This window comes from Beta vulgaris, chromosome 1 (assembly GCF_026745355.1).
Source record: "Beta vulgaris subsp. vulgaris cultivar EL10 chromosome 1, EL10.2, whole genome shotgun sequence".
Classification (NCBI taxonomy): domain Eukaryota; kingdom Viridiplantae; phylum Streptophyta; class Magnoliopsida; order Caryophyllales; family Amaranthaceae; genus Beta; species Beta vulgaris.
This window is the reverse complement of record NC_079202.1, coordinates 13448116-13473278: the sequence shown is the minus strand read 5'-3', so window position 1 is coordinate 13473278 and position 25163 is coordinate 13448116. Positions and strand designations below refer to the sequence as shown.

At 38.3% G+C, this 25163-nt stretch overlaps 4 protein-coding genes across 5 annotated transcripts; all 4 read right to left on the bottom strand.

The window, feature by feature from the left end:
• Nucleotides 1-3171: 3171 nt before the first annotated feature.
• On the bottom strand, nt 3172-5385 carry LOC125491853 (uncharacterized). Its single transcript, XM_048633924.2, has 5 exons — nt 5170-5385; nt 4873-5076; nt 4051-4143; nt 3791-3895; nt 3172-3570 (listed from the first exon to the last, which is right to left on the bottom strand). The coding sequence occupies exons 1-5, from the start codon at nt 5383-5385 to the stop codon at nt 3172-3174; spliced, it is 1017 nt and encodes a 338-aa protein (XP_048489881.2).
• A 220-nt stretch (nt 5386-5605) lies between these two features.
• LOC125491856 (uncharacterized) lies at nt 5606-8910 on the bottom strand. Of its 2 annotated transcripts, XM_048633932.1 has the most exons (6): nt 8557-8910; nt 7475-7513; nt 7370-7396; nt 7123-7297; nt 6808-7041; nt 5606-5970 (listed from the first exon to the last, which is right to left on the bottom strand). In XM_048633932.1, the coding sequence occupies exons 1-6, from the start codon at nt 8857-8859 to the stop codon at nt 5966-5968; spliced, it is 783 nt and encodes a 260-aa protein (XP_048489889.1). In that variant the 5' UTR covers nt 8860-8910; the 3' UTR covers nt 5606-5965. The 2 variants fall into 2 exon arrangements, with proteins under 2 accessions (XP_048489889.1, XP_048489884.1); XM_048633927.1 differs by having other exon boundaries at nt 7123-7396.
• Nucleotides 8911-9102: 192 nt separating this feature from the next.
• LOC130589685 (uncharacterized) lies at nt 9103-12531 on the bottom strand. The gene is made up of 5 exons (XM_057391180.1): nt 11544-12531; nt 11263-11407; nt 10374-11112; nt 10147-10276; nt 9103-9437 (listed from the first exon to the last, which is right to left on the bottom strand). The coding sequence occupies exons 1-5, from the start codon at nt 12529-12531 to the stop codon at nt 9103-9105; spliced, it is 2337 nt and encodes a 778-aa protein (XP_057247163.1).
• Nucleotides 12532-23221: 10690 nt separating this feature from the next.
• LOC130589681 (uncharacterized) lies at nt 23222-24933 on the bottom strand. Its single transcript, XM_057391174.1, has 3 exons — nt 24409-24933; nt 23546-24070; nt 23222-23455 (listed from the first exon to the last, which is right to left on the bottom strand). Exons 1-3 carry the CDS (start codon nt 24931-24933, stop codon nt 23222-23224), a joined length of 1284 nt encoding a protein of 427 aa, XP_057247157.1.
• Nucleotides 24934-25163: the final 230 nt, after the last annotated feature.

The window sequence follows — 25163 nt, the reverse complement described above, 5'->3', positions numbered from 1 at the left end:
CCGCTTTCTCTTCCTCGGACACCAGTTCATCATTATGCAAGAATTTTTTATCAACCCAGCTCTTTGCAACAGAAAAACCAACCAGAATAGACCTATCCCTCAAATCATACAAAGGCTCGGGAGTGATAGACTTACTTTTCTTGGGTTTAGAACCCTCTGCAGTAGCAATAGCAGTCAGCTTCCTCTTTTTGTCAGCTGGGAACTGGTTTGGTTCTGGTTCCTGCTCAATCTCCTTGCCTTTGGAAGATTCAGCACCCTTCCTAGCAACCGTCTTTACCCTTGTGCCCTTGCTAGCAACAGCCTTAACACCCTCCTTCTCAGTAGCTTCCCCCTCAACATCAGCACCTTCATTCTTCTTTAATTTCTCCACTGGTTTGGGTGTGATTTTAGGGGTAGAGATTTTGGGCTTGGTGGTTTTGACGGGCTGTTTTGTGGTGATGGGTTTGGGAACCTCCTTCTCAACAGACTTAACCGCTTTTGATGGCGGTTTCTGGACAACAACTTTCTTTGCCTTCACCTCTTTCCTCTGTGGTTCAACTACAACATCCTCCTTCTCAATTTCTTTCTCCACAATCGGTTCCTCCACCGATTCAGCCACTTCCTTTGTTTTCTTAGTTGCAATTTCGGGAGATTCTTCAATCTCCTTTGCTACCAACCTAGTACTCCTTCTTTTTGCCATGATGAGACTGAATTCACTCTATTTTGAGCTCTTAAGAACAAGAAAAGAAAACTTGAACAATTTGTGTTCCAAGAATTTGAGAAAGAAGTAGAAAAATAAATTAGGTTTTGATGGAGAGAATGTAAGCAACGAAAGAAAAAATATCAGGAAGATATGTGATAAAAGAGAATAAGAAGGAAATAAGGAAAGTATGATCACATGCACGAATATATATAAGATGGCAAAAAAAAAAAATCAAACGGATCTGCAATTGCCTTAATTACAACCGTCACTTCATTTATTTTCCTAATTTGAAATTTGAAAAATAAATAAGATATTCAGAGAATAACCGCCTCAAGAATCTGGTTCTCAAGTGGTCTGCAACTGGTCTGTGCCAACTTACCTTTTTTTTAAGACTTCATGCTTAAGTACCCAAGTACTAAGATACACTACTACATAACTAAGCTATAGCAACGCTTCAATAGCGTTGCTATAAGGTATAAAAACGTTGCAAAAGATCAAATGCAACGCTTTAAAAGATTTCAATAAGTCTTGTTGCATTAGGTCTAACGCAACGCTTATAAGGGGCTATTGCAACGCTTCATAGAAACGTTGCATTATTTGTCCAATGCAACGCTTTTTGTAGTGCAACGTTTTTAGCCTCCTATTGCAACGCTTTTAAGATTATACGTTGATGCAATGGCAACATTTTTCTCATCAAATGCAACGCTTCTACATTTATTATAAACACAAGTGCAACACTTTTTCATCTATATGCAACACTTCTACATAGTTTATAAATCACAAGTGCAACACTTTTTCAGCTATATGCAATAATTTTCTTCAAATATTCAAATCATATGCCCGCAACACTTTCTTAACCATATGCAACACTTTTTAATATAGTTGCAACCCAAATCAATTACTTTCTAATTAAACGAATTCCCTGTAATTCCATTACTAAAAGCTACTAATGCATTAAAAATGGCTTTGAAAAAGTCATATATTATAGAAAAAGTCAACATCAAATATGTACAAGTACTAGTTTCTGTACAAAATTACAAAATGATCATCTAGCCAGTTTGCTAGCTAAAAAGTTTTTAAAACCAAAATAATGTTCAACACAAAATAGAAGCTAATTATTCATTCTGATTCAACGAGAAATATATAAATATCAAAATGCTTCCAATTCGGACTTTGAAAAGCTTTGTACCTGTCACAAAGAAAAATTTGATTGCTAATACCATGGTGTAAATTGTAGTAGCATCAATTAAAAAGAAAAAAATGATGTGCTGATACAAAGCAATCTAAAGCATTTCATAGAGTGTTTCAGCTTTGAGTTGGTAAATATATAGGAGATAATGCAGGTTTTTACTAAAGCATGAAGCATATTATGAATTCTCAGGTCCACCTTTATTGCTCCTGTGTATTCTGTCAGCAATTAGCACGACTCTTTCATCACTTTTTAAGCTTCATATGAGAGCTTCCTTGATTATGTGCAACAAGTCCCTTCTCATGGCAAGCATATGAACATAACAACTAGCTCTGGGGAAAGCATATAAACCTAAGGTTCTAGAAAGAGAGAATGAGGAACCATGTTGAAATATTGTCTTTTGCATGATCATTAAGGAATATGAGAAAGATAAAAAGCGATGGGAATATTTATTTTTAGTATGAAGAAAGAGATAAAGAGGAACCATGTGTCTAGGGCTCTATAATAGGATGTTTTACCAATTTTGAAACAGACCAAAAAGCAAACTGTTTCAAGTAAAAGGTGACAAAAATTCTGATTGTGGTGCTGCTCTGAACTTTGAAGTCTGTTAATCTGACTGATATACGCAATTTTCTGTTCTTCAGTGGCCAAGAGGACATCTGTTTTTGATGACCCGACTCTTGAAATTAAGGAACTGACAGCAGTTATCAAGCAAGATATTACCGCACTTAATTCAGCTGTGGTAGACCTGCAGCTTCTGTGCAATACCCAAAATGAGAGTGGAAACATTTCCAGCGACACCACTAGGCATTCTACCACAGTTGTAGATAACCTTAAGAACCGTCTAATGACAGCAACACAGGAGTTTAAAGAAGTTCTTACCATGCGTACTGAGGTATGGTGCCTGACACTATGTTGCTGTATTTCTTGGTGCTTTACTTAATTTAATTATTGTTCAGGTTTACAACTCTCCTTAACATTTTTTTTTGACTTTAGATATATGCAGAATTTAAAGGTTCATGAGAACAGAAGGCAGTTATATTCTGCAACCACGTCCAAAGGAAGCTAAAGCATCACCAAATTCGTTGACAAGATTGTTCATAAAACAAGGCAGCCAAGGAACAGGACCCCTAGTTTAAGGGTGTAATGCTAACTTAATATTGAAACTCACATGGCCTTGCTAACCTTATACTTGACCAATCTATGCATATAATATTACCTTATGTAACTAAATCCCTAACTATATATGATGCATATAATACTTTTGAGGAGATGAAACTGATATGTGATTGTGTACCTTCTAAACTAAGAATTCTCGGACAACATCAGATGGCAGCTTTGCTATGAGCTTCTGCAAGATGTCTTTAACCAGACTTTCCCTTGACTTATCGAAATGCTCCATTTTCTTTGCGTAATCTGCCTCAAGGTTCGCTTTCTTTTGCTCATAGTCTGCTTCAAGTTCCTTTCTTATGTCACCAATCTCAGTCTTTTCGGCTTCCATGTCTGCCCTCACAGCATCCATTACCTCTTTTGGCACCACATATGAACCAGCAGCAGCAACACTCTTCTTCAATACCTTATTGGTGACCCCCCTACCAAATAGCCGCCTACGACCAGGGTACTCCTTCTCCATCACACCCATAAAAGCATCTTTAGGGTCACTTTCATCTTCTATGGGTTGGTAACTCTTCATAGGTTCCTGTAATTCACATAAACAGAATTATAGGTAGCAAAATCAAAATCAAAATCAATATCAATATCCTAAATCAAGGTATCATAAACAAAATTATATTGTAGGCAGAATTATAGGCAGCAACATCCTAAATCAACGTATGTAGTAATATTAACACATGAATAGCCAAAAATAACAATATCAACATCCTAAATCAGCGTATGAACGACCATATAATTTTTCTTGCTGTATCCTCAAATGTATCAGCATATTTCTTCTTTTCATCTCTTGCACAAGTGCGCTCAAAGACTTGAGCTAACGAGGGGAACTGCTTGTTAGGATCTTCATTTTTCTACCCGAAAAAGAAAGAATCAGTTTACCATTACAAGGGCCACAATATAGAGTATTTATCATGCATTAAGTGAGATCTAACTAGAATTAGTTTGATTGAGAGCTAATCTTTGGCTTCCTAACATACTCAAACGTATCCTTAGGGAAGTGACTTACCATTTCTTCACGTATCCTTGCAAAGCTTTTAGGTCCAGCAGTGTGATTGTTCTTTTGAGCTTTCCTTCGACTTTGATTAAGAGAACATCGGGCCTACACATACATGCACAATAAAAAAAGCTAGGTCCTATCAAAGATCACTTAAGTCAAATGCAAAAAAAGTATCCATTTAGACATATTTCAACAATCACAAAAGTACAGGTTGGCGACTTGAATTATCTGTTTTCATGGTAATAAATTAATATGAGCTATCTCTGGTTTTTGTAACTCAGTGTGCATTTCAGTTAGTAGTTCACATACATCTAAAGAAATTTGTGAAAGTCGATGAATGAGGAAGTTTATGATCTGTTACCAAGACTCAATCATTTGCTTACAAGAGAAATGATTAAATAAAATAGTCACATTTTTTTGAACACTAAAAGTAACATATAAGGATCAGATTTCTTAATATGTTGTTAAGTGATGTTAAGAGGATAAAACTAACGTCATTATTATGAAAGGCGTTTTTCGTCTTGTATAGACATATGTTACGATAATGTGACTGTAAATCCCGAGAGGGAAGAAGTATTTCAGTGACCAAATTCATGCATCACATTAACACTGGAAAAATATAAGATGAACCACCGTATAAGAGCTATAAGGGAGATCTTTAGGTAGCAAGTTTATGGAAAAAAGTTACAAATGAACAATGCAGGAACAATTCTGTCCCTCAGCTTGGTTTAAGTAATAATCTACAAAATTTAGATCAAAAGTATATATATATATATCTATATCTTATATGTACCTCAGCTATCAATTCACAGATATACACAAATGCACTACCTTCTCTTCTTTCTTGTTCCATAGAAGCAACAACTGCTTGAAATCCTCTTCGGGTATAGTTTTAGGCCTTTTCATCCATCTCAGATTGTTGGTGGTGTACTTATGGTAATGCCTTTTCTTGAATCGGCACTTATGAATCCTCCAGGCAGCACCAATAGACTTTAGTACCCATTCCTTTCCTTCTTCAGGAACCAGGTATTTGGACTGAAGATGAAGAACAACATTATTAGTTTAGTACGTAGAAGGGAAGTACAGTGTTGCTGTATTATTGCACTAAAAAACAGACACAAGACCTACCAAAACGTACTCCCACAACTTATCTTTGCCAGGCACCTTTCTCCAACTCCTATATGTCAGTAGAGCATTACCGTAGTCTCGAGCAATGGTCCCTAAGAATCTTGAAAATTCACCTATTGTGTCCTTTTTAGGTGTGACTGGTCCAATAGGCTGTCCAAACTCATTCAAAATAATGGCCTCACGCTTCTCAAGAGGGCGCATATGCACTGGATGCATCATAGTAGGACCCCTTCCAATTGCAACTAAGCAAAAAGTTCAAAGTAACTATAAACAACCCACATATAATATATATATATATATATTATATATATATATATATATATATATATATATATATATATATATATATATATATATATATATATATTATATATTATATATATATATATATATATATATAAACAGTTTGGAAAAAAAAAATAATGCATATGGCAGAACCAGATCAGAGCTCAAATAAGTCTTTCAAACATATACTACATATATAATGCATATGGCAGAACCAGAACATTGAGACTCAAAGTTGCAAGATTTCATTGAGACTCAAAGAACCAGAACATTGAGACTCAATGTTTGCATATGGCAGAACCAGAACCAGAACATTGAAAAGGATGAGCAGATGAAGTGTATTAAAGATTTCGCTTCATCACTGGAGCAGGATGTCAGAAACAACACAGAAGATGTAAAATTTATAAAGCAGAAACAGCACAATTTATATTGCTCCAGGAGGATTCTTTTGGCTTGCACTTCTTGATTCTCTACGTGCCCTTCCTTGCCCAAGTGTTTGGCATAGTCCCTCTTAGCCTGGACAAAATGTAAAACTATTCATTGGGCGATTTTGCAGTGGGGAAAAACAGTTGCGTTTCATCTTTGCTGAACCAAACAATATGGTGTCATGGCTGATTGATTTTTTCTGTTTAACCATTACAATGTAAGCTGTATTGAGTTGAACAAGCAATGAAATTAGTACATTTTCAGCAGCTGTTGCTCATTTATGTTTCTACAGTTATGCTATTTCTGACTGTTTCTGATCAGTGTTCAGCTGGCCAAGTTGTCCAGTAAGTTGCTAGGTAATGGTCAACGATCGATTTTCTATCGGTTGTTTGAGAACTGTCCCTGGCTAGGTACCCGGGTTCTGTTATCCTCTATGCCCCTGGCTAGGTACCTGGGTTCTGTTATCCTCTATGCCCCGTCGTCTTCTTCAAGTGTCTTTCTAGTCTAATATGGGTTTGTTTTCTCACTTTGTATCTCTTATCACAGGGATTGTTCTGTTCATTTTGAGAATTGACTATTATAAAACAAAGTGAATATTGTTTTCTTATATCTCATATATACAAGTCAAATTCGATGATATTTCTGTTTATAGTTGATCATGATAAATTAGTTGATCAAATGATCGCTATCGATAAAGAATTAAACTTGATCTCCCCATATAATGCACAAAGTATAAAACCTTGGCATATTAGTATATGTTTGGCTAGTATTAGTAGCTCTTTTTCATGTCGATTGAGTTGGTCATGCTAATACAATTTCAATGTCCTCATTCATTCATCCAAGGTCAAAATTCATCATATATTCTGATCACAAACTTTATCCCCACATTTTTTAAATCTTTCCTAATGAATTTCTTAAATTTTTTACCTTGCTGTTCAGTCTCATTCACAGTGTTTTGTTCAGCCTCGTTATCATCCACATCCTCATTATCACTATCATCCATCTCCTCCTTATCACTATCAACTTCCTCGTCATTGCCATCATCATCAGCACCTTCGTCATTTTCTTTTGCTGCTGATTCACCATCATCTGCTGGGTTTTGAGATTCTCCATCACTTTTATCCTCTTCATCTACATTGACATGTCGTGTTTCATCCAATTCTATCACAGACACAATTTGTATGTTAGAATCACATGCATTTGCAGGGTCTATATTAATTCAACTGCACAAAAAAGATTTACCTAAGAGCCATTCTAAGTCTGCATCAACCACAAGTTGATTTTCAAGACAACCAGCTAAAGGTGTAGGAGTTTCCAAGGCGGCTTCCTGATTTGGTTGTTTCTTCTTCAAGATCAGTTCAGCCATAGTTGGTGCTTTCCCTTTTCCATTTTCACCAACTTGTCTCCGTTGTTTACTCTGCTTTAGAAGTTTGTTTAGCATCATTGGAGGTACATACTTTTGGGAAGGAGCATATGATCGAGTCATCACCTGTTTATGTAACAATTTCTGCATTTTCTGCATTTTAAGTGCTAATGTTAGATGATAAATAAATAAGTAGCTTCAAACAGAATAGGGTTCCGAAGACCGACTAACTGGCTTAGTGGGTTCAAAAGCTGCTGTAGCACTTCCTTCCTGCAGTATAGAAAACATGATTGTCATGAGAATTGATGCATAATCAGCAGATCACATAAATTATTACATCCATATAACAACCAAAAACATATTCTTGCACTACAAATTACAAAAAAAAGCTTACTGTTCTTTCCAATTTTGTCACCCATCCACAACACAACACACACAAAAAAGAAGTGTAAGCAAGAAAATACGATGAAAAAAGGGACCCATACACATGATGTCGTAACTTCAAGGCATTATTAACAAAAAATAAAATAAAAAACAGAACTGGTGGGTTTGAAATCAGAAGCTCGCAAGTAAATCACAGAACTGTTGGTATCTAAAGGGTTCTTTTGCCGTCTACAAGAGGTTGGATTAAATATTGAGATGCATCTCAAAGTTGTAAGTTTCCTTGCTACATATATATGCCTCCTATTACCTTTTCTGTCTTATTGTTGTCTATGTTATTCCTGTTCATCATTGCAAAACAGTGGTGGTTGTTCCCAATTTGTTGTTGGTTTTCTTTCCTGATCAGGTTAATGTTGTTGGCCGTTTGTTTACATCGACACCATGTTCAGAGGAACTTCTTTGGGTGTTGTGGGAGCTATGTGGTCTCTCCTGGTAGGCTAGGCTATGTTAACTTTCCTCAATTTTCTGAGAATTCTCTTATCTGTTAAATATTATATATATGGGAGCCTGCTCTTAGGAAAAAGTATGAAATGTTCTCTAATGTTCTTTCTGAACCTGTGCATGATCTTGTTATTTTGGGCAAGAGTTCCATGATGATCCATTTTTAGACTCTAAAAAAGGAAGGCCAGAAGGAAGAAAGCTCAATTTTCTAGAGAAGACTTAACCTAATTGTCAAGAAGAATAAGTCTTCATTTCCTTGATAGAGTAACCACTTGGAATAAGGAAATAAGCCCATTGACAAGCAGGAAGAGGATGCCTTGGGAGGTGTAAGATTTATGGGACAAGGCGATTCCAAATATTACTTCAGTCATTTCAATTTGTTTGAAGAAGTGTTCTTAGATCAATGAGCGATAATAGTCACAACAACGTACCAATTTCGAAACTGCTTTAGCATGATTTGACCTTTGTTGTTCCTCCTCTTGCTCTTCTTCACTAGACTGACTACCAGGAGAATAATCAAGATCCCTGTTTCCCTCTTTAGATCCCTTTGCTTTCTCTTTCCTTTTTTTGTTCTTTTTTCCGTCCACCAAGTTCGTCAGTGACCTGCTTATGTCTAGGATTGCAGACTCAAGCAATCTGGTCCTGCACTCCTCAACTCGCTGCATTATGCCTTTCCCATAAGCATTCATTGTCTTCAAAGCCTTACTTCCCTTTGCCATTTGTAACCTACACATTACATTAGAAACTGATTCAGTAACAATCTCATTAACAAGGCATATTCAGATAATAAAATCTACAATAATTCAAGTTAAAGGTACAACAAAGCACTGAAACAGATTCATCATGCAGAATTAGATACCCTGAAAAAGAGCATGAAAAACAGTTGGAAGTATCATTAACAAAGAATAAGTAGCAGATTGAACATGCATTAACTAATTAATAAGACAACCTCAAAAAAAGTAATCTATACGTTCAAATCATTCAGCAACATTGTCGAAATCCTCATCTGCTTCCATCCAATCCCACACGGTATCATCAAAATCTGAGTCTTCACGGTTTTGCTCATCTGTTGCAACACCATCAAGAGTGACATTTGCATCCATTACCATAGGCTCTATATCTTCCCTTGATAAGTTAATTTCTGTATCATCAATACTAACAAGGGAAGTCGAGCCATTGTCTTCGGGCACACACCTATTAGAGTGTGCAACCTCTTCACCTTCCCCAAAATCATAAATGTCCCTTGGAATTGCATTCATAACATAATTCAACCTCGAGTTAATAGGATCTGGAGCATACCAAACTTGGTGCACTTGAGACGGCAAAACAAAGGGATTGTCAGTCAAGGAAAAGTAAGTGGGCTCAGGCACGAGACCATAGCCATGAGTTTACTAAGTGGTTTAGAAATAAAGCAGTGGTGAGCGATGTTCCAGATCACATCTTTTGGTTAGCTAAAGGTCCAAGTGCTACAACAAAGAGATATTCAGGCTATTACGTTAATGGCTTTAGATTTTACACCAAAGAACGTGACAATAGATAAAAAACTCAAAATAATGGTGTATCTTTAGTTGCATTAACTCCAAGCTTTGCAAGCACTAAGGACAAGAATCCAGTTTTGGGGAAGGTGGCTTACTTCGGTTCGATACTTGAAATTATAGAGCTGAATTATTGGTCTAAGTTTAGCGTTGTTTTGTTTCGGTGTGAGTGGTACCAAGAGGAAAAGGATAACTATGGGCTTCCTTGTGTTAATGTCAACAAGTTTTGTTCCATGGATATTCACTGCATTAAAATTTTCAAAAAGAATTATGAGTAGGTAAGTTAGTAAGTTGGTAAGTTAATTAATGCTATTATTTATCTTTACCTGATATACTCATTGACTTCTTCACTATCAGAATTGAATAAGGCATATCGATGCGCCTGTTGAAGGGAATTAGCATCCAAAGTGAATAAGTTGCCTTTCCTTCTCTTCTTTCCTCCCAATGGATGACCAACCCTTCTAAATATGATAACATCCGATTTACCTTTCTTGTCTTCATTGGAATGAGTTGACTTCACTCCTTGCATATACCATGCAAGAAAATTTGAGCACTCATCTAACCAATACCCTTCTGCCATGGATCCCTCTGGATGGCTTCGATTACGCACATATGACTTTAATGTACAGAGATATCGTTCAATGAAGTACATACAACGCCCATGCACAGGACCCAAGCTTAACTTGAGCCACTAAATGAACAGGAAGATGTACCATAATATCAAAGAATGAAGGTACAAATATCTTCTCAAGTTCACATAATGTCTCAGTTATTTCAGTTTGCAAGCTATCAAGGTCTTTTGGATCAATAACCTTGCCGCAAAGCTTTCGAAAGAAAGCTCCAAGCCTGATGAGAGGAATTGCCACATGCTTGGGTAAAGATTTTCTCACAACAACTTGTAGTAGGTAATGCAATATAATGTGTGCATCGTGACTTTTATACCCAACAACTTTCCTTTCGGAGGAACGCACACAACGAGCAATATTAGATGCACACCCATATGGTAGTTTTGCTTCCTTCAAAGCTCGACAGAAGATATCTTTCTCTTGAGGTGACATTGAAAAGCTTCCTTTTTTGAAGAAAACATGTTTACCATCATCTGCAAGTTGACGATGCAACTCTTCTTTGAAACCTAAATCCATAAGATCAAATCTACCTTTTGCATGATCCTTTGTTTTTCCCTTAATATCCAACAAAGTCCCAAGTAGATTATCACAAAGGTTTTTTTCAATGTGCATCACATCCAGATTATGCCGACAAGAAATATCCTTCCAATATGGCAAGTCAAAAAACCATGGTCTTTTTTTCCATGGATACTGGGGATCATTCCTCCTCCTAACAGTTTTTCCAAACGAATTTTCAAAATTCAACAACTCACTATGAATTTCGATCCCAGTTAAGGGTTTTGGAGGAGGTCGTTGCTCCTCTTTTCCATTGAAAGCCTTCTTACTACTTCAAAAAGGATGATTTGCATCCAATAGTCTTCGAAAGTCCATGTAACACATCTTTCTACTATTCTTCAAATACAAGTTGGGAGTTTCAAAATTGCACTCAGGACATGCAAATTTACCCTTGGTTTTCCAACCAGACAACATTGAGTACCCTGGAAAATCACTAATGGTCCACATTAATGCAGCATGCAATTGAAAAGTTTGATCATTGTACTTATCATATGTTTGAACTCCATTATTCCACAAATCTAAAAGTTCTTCCTTCAAGGGTTGCATGTAGACATCAATATTATTGCCTGGAGATTCGGGACCAGGAATCAGCAAGGACAAACATAAGGTACTCCTACTTCATAAACATGCAAGGGGGCATATTATAATTGATTAAAACCACAGGCCATGTGCTATGTGCAATGGTCATTGTTCGAAAAGGACTGAACCCATCACTAGCTAAACCCAAACGGACATTTCTAGAGTCCTTGGAAAAATTTGGATACAAAGAATCAAAACTTTTCCATGTCAATCCATCCGCCGGATGACGTAGATTCCCATCTTCCTCACGTTCATCAGCATGCCAAGCCATGGATTGTGCTGTCTGGGAGCACATGAACAACCTTTGAAGCCTAGGTTTCAATGGAAAATGCCATAATACCTTGGCCGGAATGCGAGACTTCTTCTTAGAAGGCTTAGCTATACCATTTCCTTGATTCTCTTCCGGTTGTTTCCATTTTGATGTATGGCAAACATAACATTCTTCTGCATCTTCATATTCTTTCCAATACAACATGTAATCATTAGGGCATGCGTGAATTTTCTGATAATCAAGTCCCAAATCTCTTATTATTTTTTTAGCTTCATTAAAATTTGAAGGAAGGTTGGCATTGGGAATAACCTCTTTCCAAAGCTTAAGAAGATCATCAAAAGCCACATTACTAAGACCATGAAGAGTCTTGTAAAGGAGGAGTCGAATGATGAAAGATAGCTTTGAAAAGGTCTTACATCCAGGAAACAACTCTTGGTTGCCTTCTTCCACCAATCTATGAAACTTTCTAGCTTCCTCATTTGGCCCTTGGGAGTTCCCAGCCCCCACTATGGTCTCTCTGAACCGATCATGCATTAATTCATCTATGCTATCATGCATGACAAAGTTATCTTCTTCCATAACATCGACTTGCCCCATGGATACATGGTCCTCCCCATGGAAACTCCAAATTTCATAGTCATCCACAAAGCCATCCACTTTTAAGTGATCATAGACTTCACTTCTATGACACCAATACCGATTCTTACATTGCTTGCATGGACATCTAATTTGATTCCCTCGGGATGCCTTAGCAAATGAAGCATTAAGGAAATTAACCAATCCATTTTCAAATTCAGGCAAGCGTCTAGGTAGCCTCATCCAACTCCTATCCTCCGTCATACTAGCCTGAAATTTTTAGTCAACTAACGTGAAATTTTAAATTTAAATGATAAAATTTCATACATAAAAATATAAATGATATATCATTGACAAACACTTTAAATGAAACCATTATCATCAATTAATGAAACTTATATAGTTGAAATACTACTATAACCGCACGAACAACAATATTATAGGAATTACCATTAAAACTTAACCCAATTATTGTAATTGACTCCACGATATGCATAGAAATTCATGAAGATGAGAAAAGATTTTCAATTGCCAAAGCCTTTGAAATATTAGCAATGAACCTTGAGATAACTTAGTCTTACGGTGCCAACATTAGTCAGGTTTAAATTTACAAAACAAATGGCATCACAATAATAGGTGCAGAAGTAGAGCTATACAGCAGTGATGCAGCAACGAGCACAACAATAATGATGACCAACAGTAGAAGAATCAAAAAAGAAACATCAAACCTAGCATCCAAAACTTTAAACTTAGAAGCAACTTGAAGTAACAAAGATAAAACATTAAGAGTTACAATAGCCACAAGATGATGAGTTAATCTCAATCACCTTAGTTATAACTTATAACACACTAAGACACTACATTTCTTAGACTAATAACTCATTCCCTAATTTAAAATAAAGCATTAATTCACTAATAACTCTTCCTTTCACCAACAATTCCCACATTTTCCTACTGTTTTACTAGTTTTGTTTTTGTAAGTTGTAAGATGACAGTAGCACTAACATCCATTATTAACTCAATTCCACAATTCATTAACACTCTACCAACTAAAATTTCACCAATAATTTCCACAATTTCACTAATCATGACAGTAGGAAGCACCATGGACTGAAGAATGGTTTAGTGGTAATTCATTCACTAACTATTTCCATAATTACAATAAACTACAATTTACTATTAATTCATTCACCAACAATTAAAATTCACACATCCAATTATCTAAATTCTAAGTAACCATTACTGAAAAAGTTACCTCAAATCTAGTCAGTCAGACAGAAACGGCGAAGAAGGACGAATAAGAATGGCTTCATGAGTTCCGAGTTCGTGTTATGCGGCGAAAAAGAACAGCAAAAAACCCTTGGTCCACTAAACAGTACCAGACGTATGTCAAAGTTAAAGAGGCAAAGGCTAGTCACCGCCTCACCGGTATGTGAAGTAGAGGAGAGACTGAGGTGGCGAGATTAAAGAGAGAGTGAGAGGAAGAAGAAAGGTAACGCGTTTAGGTTAGGATTTCATTTTCAATTTTTTTTAAAAAATTAAATGTCTTTCTAACCAAACTACAATTGCTGCCAAAATTGATCTGAAAACCAATGCTGATTGTTTCATTATTTTCCTTGAAGATGGTCGCTTTCAAATTGAAACGTGTATATAATCAAAGTAGCATACAGACTTATTGAGATCAAGAAAATCATTGAAGAAACATAGTCTGGGAAAGCTTTAATTTTCTGGGCTAAATTTTTTATTGAAATATAGCCCAGAAACTTTCCGTATGTAAAAGATGAAGGTGATGAAATTGATGAGTATAATTCTCAAATCAGAAAAAAAATTCAATCATAATAAGATGAAAAACGAACACTTACAAATTTTAGGGTAAAATTCGCCCAAATTTCGTGCCCTTGCTGAAAATTCCCCCAAATTTCGTGAACCCTAGCTCAAAATTCGCCAAAATGCCTTTTTCCTTTCTGAAATTCGTCATAGCGAGTAGCAGATTAGTATATACGAATGAAGAAATTCGAGTTAGAACTGAACAAGGATGAAGTAGTTGCAAACCCTAACTAATCTTCTCAGAAGTTTGAAAGAAACTAAGAAATTGCAACAATGGCGGTTGAATAAGATGTTTTGTTAATTTTTGAGAAATCTTCAATGGCGGTTGTTTGAGAAATCTTCATCAATGGCGGTTTGAGAAATCTTCACGGGTTGAGTGCCACGGCAGTGAGGAGGAATGTTTTTCTTTTTGAAAGGAGGAAGGAATTTGTTTAGGCTGAAAATTGGGGATGCGCGTTATTTTCGGATAGCCCGCTTCTTTTTTTTTTGTTATAGTTCCTACAATGCAACGTTTTTCATAAAGTGTTGCGTGTAAACGTTGTTTAAATCAGTAGCATGCAACACTTTGGCTAAAACGTTGCTTAAAATGTTGCATTAGATTGTAATATGCAACGTTTCGAGTAAAAGTGTTGCAACATTATACTATTTGTTAAATAATGCAACACAAAAAAAGTGTTGCAACAATATTGTTGCAATAACCCAGTTATGTAGTAGTGAGATGATCAGTTCAGCATCGCATAAGAACTTTGTGAGCCCTAAAAAGCAAAAGAAAAAAGAATGTACAAAAGAAAAAGGATGTATACACAAATTGACATCATTTGACTAGCCAAAGGGACAAGTCAAGACCTAAGAGCTCATTGTCTAATCTTAATCATACCCAACAAGGTACGAAGCTTGATGAACACTTCTCTGCTCAAAGGTTTTGTAAAATGTCAGCTAGTTGATCTTCTGACCTGCAAAATCCAACTCAACATTACCTTTTTCAAACTTGTCCCTTAGAAAATGATGCCTAACTCAATATGCTTGGTTTTAGAATGCTGGACAGGATTTTTCGAAATATTGATTGCACTTGTGTTATCACATAAAATAGGAACACTTCCGAAACAGACCCCAAAATCCTTTAGTTGTGACTTTATCCACAAGAGTTGAGCACAAGCACAAAGCCAGCAATGTACTCAGACTCAGCTGTGGATAAGCTACAGAATTTTGTTTCTTAGATCCCCATGAAATGAGACAAGAACCTAAGAAGTGGGCCATTCCAGAAGTACTCTTCCTGTCCACAATAAAACCAGCAAAGTCAGCATCTGTGTATCCAATGAGGCTCATGCTGCTGCCCTTTGGATACCACAAACACATATCATCAGTACCATTGAGATATCTAAGAATCCTTTTAACAGCCTTTAGGTGAGATTCTTTAGGGTTGCTTTGAAATCTCGCACACAACCCTACTGAAAACACTATATCTGGCCTACTGGCTGTTAAGTAAAGCAATGAGCCAATCATACCTCTGTATAGCTTGCCCTCAACATCCTTTCCCTTCTCATCAAGGCTCAATTTTGTAGAAGTTGGAATAGGTGTTTCATAGGACTTGCTATCTTGCAGACCATACCTCTTCAGCAGCTCCTTGAGGTATTTCTGTTGATGGATCATGATTCCATCTTTGGTTTGCTTGATTTGAAGCCAAGGAAGAATCCAAGTTCTCCCATCATACTCATCTCAAATTCGCTCTTCATCAAATCTGCAAACTCATTACACAAATCAGGTTAGTAGCTCCAAACAAAATATCATCAACATATATTTGGACCACTAACAGATCAGTTCCCCTTTCTTTCAAGAATAGTGTCTTGTCAACTGATCCTCTCTTATACCATTTTCTAAAAGAAAACTGGAAAGTCTCTCATACCAAGCTCTAGGAGCTTGTTTGAGACCATAAGAGCTTGTCGAGTTTAAAAACATGATTTGGCAAGTCACTATCCAAAACCAGGGGGTTGCTTTACATAAACATCTTCTTTCAAATAACCATTAAGAAAGGCTGTCTTAACGTCCATTTGAAAGAGTTTAAAGTTCATTTGAGCAGCAAATGCAATTAATATCCTGATAGCTTCAAGCCTGGCTACTGGAGCAAAGGTTTCATCATAATCAATTCCTTCTTGTTGATTAAACCCTTGAACCACTAGCCTAGCTTTGTTTCTGACTATAATTCCTGAATCGTCCAATTTGTTCCTGAACACCCATTTAGTTCCAATAACAGACATGTTCTCCGTCCTGGGTTCAAGATGCCATACTTGATTTCTCTCAAACTGATTGAGTTCATCTTGCATGGCTAGAACCCAATCTGGATCCGTTAAAGCAACCTTATAGTCAGTAGGTTCAACATTTGATAAGAAGGAATAGAATGCACAAAAGTTTTGCAAAGTAGAGTTCCTTGTCTGCACCCCCTTGTTAATATCACTAATGATTAGATCAGTGGGGTGAGAGGACTTGTACTTAAAAGATTTGTTCATATCAAGTTTGCATTTGTGCCTTCTAATGTTGAACCTGTTCCTGTACTGGTTCCCCCTGTCTCATTGTTGTTTTGAGCAGGTGAACCAGTTTCCATAGTGGTCTCATCTCATCATCTTCATGTGGATGAGCATCTGAGTCACTATCTCCTTCCCTTACCTCTTGAGCTACCTGATTCTGTGCTGGACCAGACTCTTCCTCTCTATGAGAGTTGTGTGGTGAGCCTGGTTCAGCACCTTCTTCATCCTTAGCCCTGTAAAGTTCAGCATACCAATTTCGAACTCATCAGCATCTTCAACCTGCACATGCTTGCTGAACATGTTAGTCTCATCAAACAAGACATGGATACTTTCTTCAACACACAAGGTTCTTTTATTGAAAACTTTGTATGCCTTGCTTGTGAAGAGTATCCAACGAAAAAGCCTCATCACTCCTAGGTCAAACTTGTCCAAACTTGATTTACCATTGTTGTGTACAAAACATTTGCACCCAAAAATACGTAAATGTGTGATGTTTGGTTTTCTTCCCCTAAGGAGCTCATAAGGTGTTTTCTTCAGTAAAGGTCTTAACATTACTCATGGCCGCAACCCAGAAGTTTCGAGGAAGACCACTCTCTAGAAGCATTGTTCTTGCCATTTCTTCTAGAGTGCGATTTTTCCTTTCAACCACTCCATTTTGTTGTGGAGTTCTAGGAGCTGAAAAATTGTGAGATACACCATGATCATTACAGTAGGTTACGAAGCTGACATTGTCAAATTCAGAACCATGATCAGACCGGATAGAGACCAGTTGATGACTAATCTTGTTTTGGACTTGTTTTACCAGAATTTCAAATTCTTCAAAAGTTTCATTTTTAAACTTCAAAAGATTGTCCAAGTGAAACGAGAATAATCATCAAACTAACACAAACACATAACTATGACCATTTCGACTTTGCACACGCATGGGCCCACACAAGTCCATGTGTACAAGTTCGAAAGGTCTAGTTGTGCTTACAAACTTCTTTGGCTGAAAAGAGACTTGACATGTTTACATTTAGCACATTCATGACAAATATGATCCGCAGCAAACTTGATGTTAGGTAAACATGTCACCAAGTCTTGAGATCTCAGTTTATTGAGTAAAGAAAAACTACATGTCCAAGTCTCTTATGCCACAGCCAATGATCATCCTTTATAACACTAAGACAAGTGGCACTGGTCTTTGGAATCTGACTTAAAAATGTTATGTAAACATTGTTATGTCGAAATCCCTTGCAGACCAGTTCCCTTGTTTCAGTGTTGACTATATGACAAAGATTGGTTTCAAATTCAACATGGTTTCCTTTGTCACATAGTTGAGAAATGCTCAAGAGGTTATGTTTCAAACCTTCTACATAGTAAACATCATTAATCGCTTGAGAAAGTGTCTTACCAACTTTACCTATACCTTTAATCAAACCTTTGCTATTGTCTCCAAAGGTGACACTTCCTCCTTCATAGGCTACGAGTGAGAGAAATTGACTTTTATCTCCTGACATGTGTCTTGAGCAACCACTGTCCAAATACCAGTATGGTTTGCTCTCACTCTAACCTGCACAAACAAATCAAGGTTTAGTTTTAGGAACCCAGACTTTCTTGGGTTCCTTGTCCTTGGAATGGTTTGACTCTGTCCTTTCTAACCCAGATTTGTTTTACATTGGTCTTCTTATTTTATCATGTTTTCCATTGTTAGACCAATTGTGTGTGTGACCCTTCTGATAAGGCATTGTGAACATGAGACTGATTTCTTTTATCATGTTTTTGCTTAGTCCAACAAGTATTAATAACATGACCATTCTTACCACAGTAGGTACATACGTGCATGTCCTTTGCAAACACGTACTTACCTCTCTTGAATTCAGAAATCCAAGTCTCATCTCTTCCCAACTTTGGTGGTTTGGAACTGGTTAGAATACCCTAATCCAAACCTCTGACGATTACCAGGTTGTGAGTCAGAATGTTTAAAGTACTCTGAGCATCGAGCAACCTGTTCATCTGTCTCAAGCAGTCACTCAAATCCTGTTCCTTGGTTTCAAGTTTCTTAAGTTGAGCTTCATTAAATTCTGCAGCAATGGCAAGATCCAACTTTGCCTTATGAAGCTCATCCTTAAGTTTTGAAACCAGTTCTGGATCTGGTTCAGAAGTGGTCGCAATGTTCTTGCCTTTTCTTAGTTCATATAATTCGGATTGAAGATCACAATCTTACCCTCATATTCCAAACATAAGTCTTCGACATTAACACTAGGACCACTTGTGCAGCAAAAGAAGCTTTCAAATCCACATACTCATTGAACAATTCTTCCACATCATCAATTAGATAGTTATGAGCCAAAATTAAATCAGAATGTTCTAAAGTAAAGCTTTTCTGTTTGAGTAACTCGAGATTTATACCTTCAACTTCAGCCTCCTTGTAACATCCCGTCCAAAACCAAGAAGATATAGCCTTAAAATAAGGAGAAGTAATAGATAATGGCAGCGGAAATTCAAAGAGACGGAGATGCCACTCAAATGAGTAGAACAAGAACTAAAATAGAATAACCATCATAGGTAAAGGTCAACTCCAATACATATAATAAAAGGGAAAATGAGGTCCCATACCCTCATCTCCAATAAGTCTCAAGAGTCATACGACCGCTAAAGTAAACCTCAAAATCATAGAGTAAACAAAACTACGACAACTGAAAACCATAGTTCCAATACATAAGTCAAAACTAGAATTAGCTACAAAACCAACTAAGTATCTAATCCTAAGTCCAGATTTGAAATACTCATCCACAATGACAAGCTCCCTTTCTTTGCTCACACGGGGAACACACACACCCCCGATCCAGACTAGAACCACTCTAAACAGCGTCACCATCTCCACAAAGATACAACAATTTCCACAATTAGTGGGGAGTAACTAGCAGTTCTCCTAGCTCAAATAGAAAAGATAAGAGCTTAAATAATTAGAAACAACATCAAAAAACATAATACCAAACACCAACTCGCTATAAGATGCAAACGACAACCGTGCAACAAATGCGGTCAACGTTGCAACAAATGCAACAAATGCGGTCCACAAGCTCAAACATAACAGACCATACCGCCTGTGAGTAGACTCATTGGACCATGCCGCCCAAGGCCTACGTTGCATACTCGAGGAACCATACCGCCCTTTTCGAATAGCTATAATCTACGGATCATACCACCCGTAGTAACCAATGGACCATACCGCCCAAGGTTTAGTAACCAAAGCCTAGGACCATACCGCCCTTAGGTTAACGAGCATAAATTTCTAGGACCATACCGCCCTTAGCAATTCCACTCAAACTCCTTGAACCATACCGTTGATAGGATTTCCTAATGAAGACCTCTAGAACCATACCGTTCTTAGAGTTACTCTATCAACAACGTGCAATCATACAAGAAAAGCACACATCAATCAAATCCAACCATCAATAAGAACAAGTTATGAGCGTAACTCAACCAATCACACTCAACAAGGTGCCAACATGAGTTTGCATAGCCAACACAAAATACTGGCACGTGTCAAGACCCAAAACCAAGAGTTACCCATCACATGAGAACACATACCCTTAACGTAATACTTAAACCACCCAAAAACTATTCAAACATCCTTAGCATACTTACCTAAGACCAACCAAGCCAAAACACACAAGCTGTAAACCAAAAACCGAAATAAAGACACCACATCACGACCCAGGGGCAAACCACCCGTCGCGAGCTGCGACGAGGCTCGCGACTGGCAGCCGTCGCGAGTCGCGACGAGGCTCGCAAGTCGCGAGTAGCCTTCTGCTGTGGCCTGCGAGCTTCATTCGCTCACCCCTGGAACCCCTCCGAGGCTTACTCCAGCCATCCCCTTTACACCCATACTTACACCAAACTCCCTCGTAACGTCCATGACTCACCAATAACAACCCAACAACAACATCTCCATCAACATCAACAACGACAATAACAATAACAACAATTCCATCAACATCAACAAGGACCATAACAACAAAAATCTCCAATCACCAAAACAACGACAATAATAACAACAACAATTCCATCAACATCAACAACGACCATAACAACAACAAAAATCTCCAATCACCAAAACAACGACAATAATAACAACAACTCCCACACCAATAGAAATAACAACGACAATAACAAATCCATCAACAAAATAATAACAATAACAACATGAACCATACAATCTTCAAAGTTCTTCCTAACATGATACTACGTTCTCTAACGCATTTCTAACAACCTAAGTTCAATATCTATACTCTACCGAACTAGAATAACGCTAGTTACCTTTTTCTTGGGAAGATTCACAAAAGAAAGGTACCAAGTACTCTAGAAATCCTGAGAGTTATCACCACCTTCGCCTCCTAAGAACACAATCGCAATGAACTCAACACGTGCTTGAAAACCGATGTAAAAATGGCTTGACAACAAGTAACAAAAATCTGATTTTTGTGTGAGAAATGTGGATGAAGAACAAAGCTTTTCCCCTCCCTTTTTCTTTAAAAGTGGCGTGTGAAATGGAGTCACAAAGACCAAGGGTTGCTGATTTTATTTTCAGAAAAATGAAGGTGAAAGGGTGATGATTAAAAGGGCAATAAGAAGGGTGAATGAAGAGATTGACCTTTGGTTATCGCAACGTTACAAGAGGAACTTAAAAATCTGTCCAAACTCTTCATATAACACGGCTAAAAATATCAGAATTTTCGGACCTCCCTAAACAAATAATATAATGTACGAAGGCTATCACTAGCACAATGTACGTTTTCAAACACAAAGTAAAACGTTCGAAAATAATATGTATAAGTATATGTTTTCCAAACTAAAAATTATTATTACCAACGTAATATAAATATACACATAATATACTATCACATTACACACTCGGCACACGCAAAAGTACTATTTTATAAGAACAATGCAGACAACTATATAATACGTCTAACACAATGCCACATAAATAAGACGCACGTTATAACCTTTGCACAAAGTCAATTAAAATAATGTAGGTGTAAAAATATATATATACATAAATATATATGCTTTCCGAAAATAATTTAGTAGAAATATAATTTATCACATCTGATAATAATAATTAACACGCGAAAATTTCAGAGAAATATCGGGGTGTTACAATCTCCCCTCCTTAAGAAAAGTTCATCCTCGAACTTAAAATAACAAGGAAATACCTGAGACAAAAAGCTCGGGATACTTGAGCCTCATCGACTACTCCGTCTCCCAAGTGGCCTCCTCGAATTTTTGGCTTCTCCAAAGCACCTTAACCAAGGGTATCACCTTCCTTCTCAGGGCACGATTCTGACGGTCCAAGATCTGAACAGGTCGCTCCTCAAAAGTCATGTTCGGCTTAATAGAGATCGACTCTATAGGAATGACATGAGACGGATCGCTGCGATATCTCCGCAACTGCGACACGTGGAACACATCGTGCACCCTCGACAACTCAGGGGGCATAGCCAATATGTAAGCCACCTCCCCAATCCTCTCGAGAATCTCATAGGGGCCAACATACTTCGGGCTTAACATGCCTTTTCGCCCAAATCTCGCCACTCCCTTCATCGGAAAGACTTTCAACAGCACCTTATCCCTAACGGTGAAAGAAATAGGCTTCTGACGCAAGTCTGCATAAGACCTCTGCCTATCTTGAGCAGCCTTCATTCTCGCCCGAATCACCTTTACTTGCTCGACAGTATCTTGGATCAAGTCTGGTCCCAACACCAACGAGTCACTTATGTCGCTCCAACAAGTGGGACTACGACACTTTCGCCCATACAAGGCCTCATAAGGGGCCATCTGAATGCTAGCATGGTAACTGTTATTGTAAGAGAACTCCACTAAGTTCAATGACTTCAACCAAGACTCTTGAAATTCCAAAGCACAAGCTCGGAGCATATCCTCCAGAGTCTGAATAGTCCTCTCTGTCTGCCCATCCGTAGCAGCATGGAAAGCGGTACTCAATTTCAACTTAGTACCAAAAGCTTCTTGCAGAGCAATCCAGAAATGAGACAAGAATCTAGGGTCATGATCAGATACTATATCCTTCATAACACCGTGCAATCGAATGATTTCATTAGCGTAAGCTTCCGCTAACTCTTCCATAGACCAAGTATTCTTCATCGGAATAAACCGAGCTACCTTAGTCAACCGGTCCACAATCACCCATACTGCGTTTTTACCACCAGCAGCCCTCGGAAGACCCGTAACGAAGTCCATCGAGATAGAGTCGAACTTCCACGCGGGAATTTGCAATGGTTGTAGCAAACTACCCGGTCTCAGATGCTCGATCTTAATCTTTTGACACACCAGACACCTAGCCACAAATTCGGCCACTTCCCTCTTCATGCAAGGCCACCAGAAATTAGCCTTGAGATCCTTATAAAGCTTATCACCCCAGGATGAACAGAGTAGGGAGTACAATGAGCTTCCTCGAGAATCTTCTTCTTAAGCTCCAAGTCATTAGGCACACACCAATGACTCATAAATTTTAGACCTCCCTCGGAGTCGATTTCGAAATTTTCGGCTCGGCCCTTAGCCTTAGCTTCACGGATCTTTTCCAACTTAGGATCATTTTTCTACTTCTCTCGCAACTCTTGGAACAAGGCAGGCTCGACACTCATAGCACAGAGAGTTCCCACCGAACCCCGAGGTACCACCTCGATTTCAAGCTTCCGAAATTCGTCACATAAGTCTCTCGGCGGAATTATAACCGCATTAAGAGAATGCTTTGACTTACGGCTGAGAGCATCTGCAACCACCTTAACTTTGCCCTCATGGTAATCAAGCAGCAGGTCGTAATCCTTGATCAGCTACAACCATCTCCTCTGCCTCATATTTAAATCTCTTTGAGTGAAGATATACTTGAGACTTTTGTGGTCGGTAAACACCCTACATGATACCCCATACAGATAGTGTCGCCAGATTTTAAGAGCGAACACCACAGCAGCCAACTCCAAATCATGAGTAGGGTAATTCTTTTCATGCACCTTCAACTGCCTAGATCCATACGCCACCACCTTCCCTTGTTGCATAAGAACACAATCCAATCCAAGCTTCAATGCGTCACTATAAACTTCAAACCGAACCCCTTCAGTAGGCAAGGTCAGAACAGGAGCGGTAGTGAGGCACTTCTTCAATTCTTGGAATGCCTTTTCACACTCTTCGGACCACAAGAACTTGCTCTCCTTCTTCATTAATTTAGTCAACGGCTGAGCTACCCTTGAGAAGTCCTTGACAAACCTCCGATAGTAACCAGCAAGACCAAGGAAACTCTGGATCTCGGTAACATTCTTAGGACTCTCCCAATCCACCACAGCTCTAACCTTAGAAGGATCTACCATGACTCCATCCTTGCTGATAACATGGCCTAGGAACGACACCTCCTCCAGCCAGAACTCACACTTGGAGAACTTTGCAAACCATTTCTGTTGCCTCAAATACCCAAGATCAACTCAGATGCCTCTCATGCTCTTCTTCATTCTTAGAGTACACCAGGATATCGTCGATGAAAACAACTAGACACGAATCTAGGAACTCATGGAAAGAGCGGTTCATCTGATCCATGAATACAGCAGGGGCATTAGTCAAACCGAAGGGCATGACCACAAGCTCATAGTGCTCATATCTTGTTCGGAAAGCGGTCTTAGGAATGTCCTCCTTCTTCACCAAAATCTGATGATAACCTGACCTCAGATCTATCTTTGAAAATACTCCCGCACCTTTTAACTGGTCAAACAGATCCTCAATGCGGGGCAAGGGATACCGATTCTTGATAGTCACCTTGTTCAATTCTCGATAATCGATGCAAAGCCGCATACTCCCATCTTTCTTTTTGACAACAGAACAGGGCACCCCACGGCGAGACACTTGGCCTAATAAATCCCTTATCAATCAATTCTTGCAACTGAGTCTTCAACTCTTGCAACTCAGCAGGCGCCATCCTATACGGGGCCTTTGACAAAGGAGCAGTACCAGGAGTCAAGTCAATGCTGAACTCAACTTCTCTTTCAGGAGGGATACCTGGTAGCTCATCAGGAAAAACGTCCGGATACTCACGAACAACGGGAATGTCCTCAAATTTCACCTCTCGGGTCAAATCTTTCACCATACAGAGGAACACTTGCTCCCGTTTCTGATGGAGCCTTTGCATCTTGAGAGCAGATACGATCTTTACTCCCTTCTTCAACACCACTCCACTATAGGAGATACGCTTGCCACATGGACTACGAAGAGTCACTTTTTGATCGCGGCAATGAATCTGAGCACGATACTTGAACAACCAGTCCATCCCCAAATAACATCAAACTCGACCATGGAGAATGCCTTGAGATCGGCACGGCAGATCAATACCCAACACAGAGATAGGCACTCCACAATACTCGGCCAAACAAGGGTAATTCTCACCAGAAGGTAGAGAAATAAGATTCGAATAGGAGAACTCGAAGTCAAATTAGCTTTCTTGGCAAACGAATTAGACACACAAGACACAGAAGCACCAGAATCAAACAACACAGAAGC